Here is an 8,489-nt window from a genome sequence, read left to right on the forward strand (position 1 = left end):
GACGGCAGCTAAAGAAGGACTTCCCCATTCAAACCCGCCTGATTTTACGACTTCCGGTGCTGACGTAAGACAACCCCGCGTCCCATATGTGACCATAGGATGAACAAATACACTACGGTACTAAGACTAAATTGGCCATTAACAGTTAGGTTACAGCTGGGTTGCCCAGAGTGAGGCACAGGGGCCATCTGTGGTCCGTGACTCGTTTGTAATCGGCCTGAAGCACATTACAAATAACGAAAAATAGAGATCTCATTTGCACCCCTGGTGGTGAAATCTATCAAAATGAGGGTGGTCCCAAAAAGGAAGGATTTTTCAAATTGACTGTGTGTCGGTTTTAAAAGAGATCCCCCTCTGGTCAACATATGAAATAACAAGTGTGTGTAAAAATATGAAGTGCTCCCCCTCTGGCCAACATATGAAATAACAAGTGTGTGTAAAAATTTGAAGTGCTCCCCTCTGGCCAACATATGTAATAACAAGTGAGTCTAAGAAATTGAAATGCGCCATATAATAAATAATAAATATGTATATAGAGACATACTGTAATAACTTGAAGTAAATAATGAAGATTAAAAACCAATTACAAAAAAAAAAAAAAAAAAATGAACTAAAAGCAGTTTTTTTCTCACAATGTGTGGACTTTTTTCTTATAAAATTGGGAACAATTTCTCATATTCTTTCTGTTTCTGTAATAAAAGATTTAATATCTGGGTTGCCCAGAGTGAGGCACAGGGGCCATCTGTGGTCCGTGACTCGTTTGTAATCGGCCTTAAGCACATTACAAATAGCAAAAAATAGAGATCTCATTTGCACCCCTGGTGGTGAAATCTATCAAAATGAGGGTGGTCCCAAAAAGGAAGGATTTTTCAAATTGACTGTGTGTCGGTTTTAAAAGAGATCCCCCTCTGGTCAACATATGAAATAACAAGTGTGTGTAAAAATATGAAGTGCTCCCCCTCTGGCCAACATATGAAATAACAAGTGTGTGTAAAAATTTGAAGTGCTCCCCTCTGGCCAACATATGTAATAACAAGTGAGTCTAAGAAATTGAAATGCGCCATATAATAAATAATAAATATGTATATAGAGACATACTGTAATAACTTGAAGTAAATAATGAAGATTAAAAACCAATTACAAAAAAAAAAAAAAAAAAATGAACTAAAAGCAGTTTTTTTCTCACAATGTGTGGACTTTTTTCTTATAAAATTGGGAACAATTTCTCATATTCTTTCTGTTTCTGTAATAAAAGATTTAATATCTGGGTTGCCCAGAGTGAGGCACAGGGGCCATCTGTGGTCCGTGACTCGTTTGTAATCGGCCTTAAGCACATTACAAATAGCAAAAAATAGAGATCTCATTTGCACCCCTGGTGGTGAAATCTATCAAAATGAGGGTGGTCCCAAAAAGGAAGGATTTTTCAAATTGAATGCGTGTCGGTTTTAAAAGAGCTCCCCCTCTGGTCATCATATGAAATAACAAGTGTGTGTAAGAAATTGAAATGCGCCCCCCTTGGCCAAAATTTTAAAAAATAAGAAAATAAATATGTATATAGAGACATACTGTAATAAGATAAAGTAAATAATGACGATTAAAAACCAATTACAAACAAAAAATTAACTAAAAGCTTACCTTTTTTATATTTGCATAGTATGTATATATGTATTATATATATATGTATTATTAATGTTGTAAATACAAATCTTTATATACCGTATTTTTCGGACTATAAGTCAGTTTTTTTCATAGTTTGGCCGGGGGTGCGCCTTATACTCAGGAGAGACTTATGTGTGAAATTATTAATACGTTACCGTAAAATATCAAATAATATTATTTAGCTCATTCACGTAAGAGACTAGACGTATAAGATTTCATGGGATTTCGCGATTAGGAGTGACAGATTGTTTGGTAAACGTATAGCATGTTCTATATGTTATAGTTATTTGAATGACTCTTACCATAATATGTTACGTTAACATACCAGGTACGTTCTCAGTTGGTTATTTATGCCTCATATAACGTACACTTATTCAACCTGTTGTTCACTATTCTTTATTTTAAATTGCCTTTCAAATGTCTATTCTTGGTGTTGGGTTTTATCAAATAAATTTCCCCCAAAAATGTGACTTATACTCCAGTGCGACTTATATATGTTTTTTCCCTTCTTTATTATGCATTTTCTCGCGTGCGACTTATACTCCGGAGCGACTTATACTCCGAAAAATACGGTAGCAAAAAATAGAGATCCCATTTGCAAAATGAGGGTGGTCCCAAAAAGGAGGGATTTTTCAAATTGAATGTGTGTCGGTTTTAAAAGTGCTCCCCCTCTGGTCAAAATATGAAATAACAAGTATGTGTAAAAATATGAAGTGGTCCCCCTCTGGCCAACATATGAAATAACAAGTGTGTGTAAGAAATTGAAATGCGCCCCCCTTTGGCCAAAATTCATTTAAAAAATAAAAATAAATATGTATATAGAGACATACTGTAATATCTTAAAGTTAATAATGATGATTAAAAACCAATTACAAACAAAAAATTAGCTAAAAGCCCCCTCTGGCCAACATATGAAATAACAAGTGTGTGTAAGAAATTGAAATGCGCCCCCTTTGGCCAAAATTCATTTAAAAAATAAAAATAAATATGTATATAGAGACATACTGTAATAACTTAAAGTTAATAATGACGATTAAAAACCAATTACAAACAAAAAATTAGCTAAAAGCTTACCTTTTTTATACTAGTGTGTATATAATATTAATGTTGTAAATACAAATCTTTATATATCTAGAAGGGTGGTCCTAAAGAGGTAGGCATTTTTCAGAGGTCTCAAGAAGGTCACAAATACAAGAATGTGTGTGTCATGCCCAACGGTAACTGTAAAAAAGGGGTCAAATATAGTCAAGTATGGCGCTAAATAACGTTATGTTAAAAAAAAAAAAATCTGCTTAAAAAGAAATCTTGTTTCTCTTCTCAATACAGTAGAATAGATAATTGACATGACGTAATTATTAATTTGCACCGGATGCCATTGTCTACACATTGTCTACACAATAAATAGATAAATAGTATTCTGACAGAACAACTGTAACGGAATGTTCTGTTGGGTCAGTATTTGTGGCTTCAACTTTCTGCTGACAGCGTCTTTTAGAACATCATTTTTATTGTTTATTGCATAATGTTTTTTTCTGTTTTATTGCTGCTTTATGTCTTCACGGGAAACCAAGATTCACACCCAATTAACAATGAGTGAACATAAGGCGATGAAATTAAATTGCAATAAATGGGACAAGCGGTAGAAAATGGATGTAATGTAATTACAATTACCGTATTTTCCGGACTACATGGTGCACTTAAAATCCTGTACGGAATAATTTGTGTTGTGCTTACCGACCTTGAAGCTATTTTATTTGGTACATGGTGTAATGATAAGTGTGACCAGTAGATGGCAGTCACACATAAGAGATACGTGTAGACTGCAATATGATGGCAGTCACACATAAGCGATACGTGTCTACTGCAATATGATGGCAGTCACACATGAGAGATACGTGTGGACTGCAATATAATGGCAGTCACACATAAGAGATATCTGTAGACTGCAATATAATGGCAGTCACACATAAGAGATATGTGTAGACTGCAATATGATGGCAGTCACACATAAGAGATACGTGTCGACTGCAATATAATGGCAGTCACACATAAGAGATATGTGTAGACTGCAATATGATGGCAGTCACACATAAGAGATACGTGCCTACTGCAATATGATGGCAGTCACACATAAGCGATACGTGTGGACTGCAATATGATGACAGTCACACATAAGCGATATGTGTGGACTGCAATATAATGGCAGTCACACATAAGAGATATGTGTAGACTGCAATATAATGGCAGTCACACATAAGAGCTACGTGTCGACTGCAATATGATGGCAGTCACACATAAGTGATACGTGTGGACTGCAATATAATGGCAGTCACACATAAGAGATATGTGTAGACTGCAATATGATAGCAGTCACACATAAAAGATACATGTAGACTGCAATATGATGGCAGTCACACATAAGCGATACGTGTGGACTGCAATATAATGGCAGTCACACATAAGAGATATGTGTAGACTGCAATATGATAGCAGTCACACATAAAAGATACATGTAGACTGTAATATAATGGCAGTCACACATAAGCGATATGTGTCGACTGCAATATGATGGCAGTCACACATAAGCGATACGTGTGGACTGCAATATGATGACAGTCACACATGAGCGATATGTGTGGACTGCAATATAATGGCAGTCACACATAAGCGATACGTGTGGACTGCAATATAATGGCTGTGACACATAAGAGATATGTGTAGACTGCAGTATGATGGCAGTCACACATAAAAGATACATGTAGACTGCAATATGATGGCAGTCACACATAAGAGATACATGTAGACTGCAATATGATGGCAGTCACACATAAGAGATACATGTAGACTGCAATATGATGGCAGTCACACAAGAGATACGTGTAAACTGCAATATGATGGCAGTCACACATAAGAGATACGTGTAGACTGCAATATGATGGCAGTCACACATAAGAGATACGTGTGGACTGCAATATAATGGCAGTCACACATAAGAGATATGTGTACACTGCAATATGATAACAGTCACACAAAAGAGATATGTGTACACTGCAATATGATGGCAGTCACACATAAGAGATACGTGTAGACTGCAATATGATGGCAGTCACACATAAGAGATACGTGTCGACTGCAATATAATGGCAGTCACACATAAGAGATATGTGTAGACTGCAATATGATGGCAGTCACACATAAGAGATACGTGCCTACTGCAATATGATGGCAGTCACACATAAGCGATACGTGTGGACTGCAATATGATGACAGTCACACATAAGCGATATGTGTGGACTGCAATATAATGGCAGTCACACATAAGAGATATGTGTAGACTGCAATATAATGGCAGTCACACATAAGAGCTACGTGTCGACTGCAATATGATGGCAGTCACACATAAGTGATACGTGTGGACTGCAATATAATGGCAGTCACACATAAGAGATATGTGTAGACTGCAATATGATAGCAGTCACACATAAAAGATACATGTAGACTGCAATATGATGGCAGTCACACATAAGCGATACGTGTGGACTGCAATATAATGGCAGTCACACATAAGAGATATGTGTAGACTGCAATATGATAGCAGTCACACATAAAAGATACATGTAGACTGTAATATAATGGCAGTCACACATAAGCGATATGTGTCGACTGCAATATGATGGCAGTCACACATAAGCGATACGTGTGGACTGCAATATGATGACAGTCACACATGAGCGATATGTGTGGACTGCAATATAATGGCAGTCACACATAAGCGATACGTGTGGACTGCAATATAATGGCTGTGACACATAAGAGATATGTGTAGACTGCAGTATGATGGCAGTCACACATAAAAGATACATGTAGACTGCAATATGATGGCAGTCACACATAAGAGATACATGTAGACTGCAATATGATGGCAGTCACACATAAGAGATATGTGTAGACTGCAATATGACTCAAGTGAACTGCACCAAAATTGTATATGTTCCATTGAAAATATAGAACCTTACACACGACGCTCAAAAATCCATCAAAATGTTTTAGTACGACTTTGGTAAGCTATGAAGTCACACCGCTTGATGGATTGTACTGTGCTTCAACATAGGAGTATTATTATGGTGTGTGTATAAGGTAAGACATATTACCTGGTGTTTTGTTTCGCAATATTATGCAAAAGCAAATTTTCTTACCTTCTGGTACCTGCTGATCCATATTTGGGATCTGCATAAGTCCTGAAAAATTTGCGCGCGTCCGCCTTTGTAGTCGATAAGCTTCTTCTTTTTCTCTATCTTCTTGTTATGGGACATTCATCGTCCGCTGTTGCCATTTCTAATATAAAGTAGTGTAAAGTTCTTATATCTGTCAGTAAACTCGCCATGAAAGCGCTAAAACTTACCGGTGTAGTGAGTTTACATTATTCACCCAAGGAACTTTAGTTATTAGAGAGTTCCAGTCGGACGGTTTTTCGGCGGATGAGATACTGCTCCGTTATTAATTTAAGTAAAGTCTGAATGTCATTAAAACAGTTAGCGCCATCTTTCGACACTTCTTCCACACCCGTCCTTGCACGCTACACCGCTACAACAAAGATGACGGAGAAAAGACGCTGCCGAAGGTGAGCCACGTAAATAAGACCGCCCACAAAACAAAACTGAAGCAGAAAGCGGCTTGAAGATGATCTGTAAAACATAACATTTTGACCAAAGAACCACCATTACATGTTATGTAGACCACAAGGAAGTGTTTTACATTTAGAAAAAAAATAAAATAATATGACTCCTTTAATGCGCTTTATAATCTGGTGCGCCTTATATATGAAAAAAAGATCGAAAACAGATAATTCATCGCCCTATGGTCCGGAAAATACGGTAAATATAACAAGAATGAAAATGTGTTTTAGGTTTAAATTAGAGATGTCCGATAATATTGGACTGCCGATATTATCGGCCGATAAATGCTTTAAAATGTAATATCGGTAATTATCGGTATCTGTTTCAAAAAGTAAAATGTATGACTTTTTAAAACGCCACTGTACGGAGTGGTACGTGTACGTAGGGAGAAGTACAGAGCGCCGATAAACCTTAAAGGCACTGCCTTTGCGTGCCGGCCCAATCACATTAATACCTACGGCTTTTCACACACACAAGTGAATGCAATTCATACTTGGTCAACAGCCATACAGGTCACACTGAGGGTGGCCGTATAAACAACTTTAACACTGTTACAAATATGCGTCACACTGTGAACTCGCACCAAACAAGAATGACAAACACATTTCGGGAGAACATCCGCACCGTAACACAACATAAACACAACAGAACAAATACCCAGAAGCCCTTGCAGCACTAACTCTTCCGGGACTCTACAATATACACCCCCCGCCCCACCTCAACCTCCTCATGGTCTCTCAGGGAGAGCATGTCCCAAATTCCAAGCTGCTAATTTGAGGCATGTTAAACAAAATAATGCACTTTGTGACTTCAATAATAAATATGGCAGTGCCATGTTGGCATTTTTTTCCATAACTTGAGTTGATTTTTTTTTGGAAAACCTTGTTACATTGTTTAATGCATCCAGTGGGGCATCACAACAAAATTAGGCATAATAATGTGTTAATTCCACGATTGTATATATCGTTATTGGTTGATATCGGAATCAGTAATTAAGAGTTGGACAATTTCGGATATCGGCAAAAAAGCCATTATACATGTATTTGGTGAGAAAATAATGATTATTTTTATTGTCTTCTCAGATGACATCAGTCACGAGTCGCCCGAGCCTTCTCGAAGGGACGTGAACTCCTCCCCTCGGTGCCGCAGTTCCCTCCTCCTGCTTGGCACCGCCTTCGTACTCCTGGCTGCCATCGTGTCCTCATAGCGCCTCATGCCGAGGAACGGACTTGTCCTGATTGGACCACAGGCTGCAAAAGGAGCACTTTTTTTTTTTATATAGAATAAAAAAATAAATAAGGACTGACTCTTTCTCTCGGTGAAAGCGAAAGGGTCCTCGGAAGTACTCACTGGTCCTTTTTTTGGCGGATGGAGAGTCTAGTACGACTTAAATATTAGACTTGACGCACACAACATGGGTGTGTTGGCTCTCCCGAAGAAGCGCTGCAGGATTCCTCGACGTTTACAGACATTGTTTTTTTTTTTTTTGAGTCTTGCAATATAAGACGTCATCACATCTCATGTCGGGAGATCTGGCCTCTCAGGTGACAAAAGGAGTCGGATTCAGTCGGACTGCCAGGGACCCTCGTTTCCAATTTATCGTAACATTTAAAGAAGCACTCAACGGATTTATTGATGTTGTATTCTTTTTTCTTTTTCTTTTTTGTACTTCAAGTGTAGCAGCCAACATGGGTGTACAGCAAGATACTTCAATGACACTTTTTTTGTGTGTGTTTTTTTTTGTTGTGCTTTTTTCGGTTGCCGCAACATGTTTTTATTTATTATCTTGTGCTAAAAAGCAATAAACACACATGCACAGTAATAACACATTCAAAAACAATCATTCAAGAATGCTTAGTTAGTTGGTGAACGTTTGAATCTAAATGTTTTGGTTATTGTTTAAAAAAAGAAAAAAATGAAAAGAAAAAAAATTCAGGAATGAAGAAAAAAAAGATTCTGATGTGTTATCAGGGTATAGAAAAATAGCGGAAGATGTGTTTCAAACGTGTTATTGATAAATGTCACAGTTACAGTTTTGTCTTGCGTTATTCCTTTTTGTTGTTGTTGCCATAACACAATTGTTGTAAATAGCAACGCGTGTCCGAGAGGAGTTCAGGGAACTTAAATAAAGTCCACATGTACAAAAGAGTTTAA

At 37.4% G+C, this 8,489-nt stretch overlaps 1 protein-coding gene across 1 annotated transcript in view; it reads left to right on the forward strand.

The window, feature by feature from the left end:
• Positions 1-8,071, forward strand: part of LOC133619637 (ephrin-A5b-like) — a 158,952-nt gene extending 150,881 nt beyond the window's left edge. Inside the window, exon 5 of the mRNA XM_061980794.2 lies at positions 7,418-8,071. Coding sequence (XP_061836778.2) covers positions 7,418-7,542 — 125 coding nt within the window. The 3' untranslated portion in view covers positions 7,543-8,071. The remainder of the gene's footprint in view (positions 1-7,417) is intronic.
• The last annotated feature ends 418 nt before the right edge of the window (positions 8,072-8,489 follow it).

The sequence above is a fragment of the Nerophis lumbriciformis genome, linkage group LG20 (assembly GCF_033978685.3).
Source record: "Nerophis lumbriciformis linkage group LG20, RoL_Nlum_v2.1, whole genome shotgun sequence".
NCBI classification, from domain to species: domain Eukaryota; kingdom Metazoa; phylum Chordata; class Actinopteri; order Syngnathiformes; family Syngnathidae; genus Nerophis; species Nerophis lumbriciformis.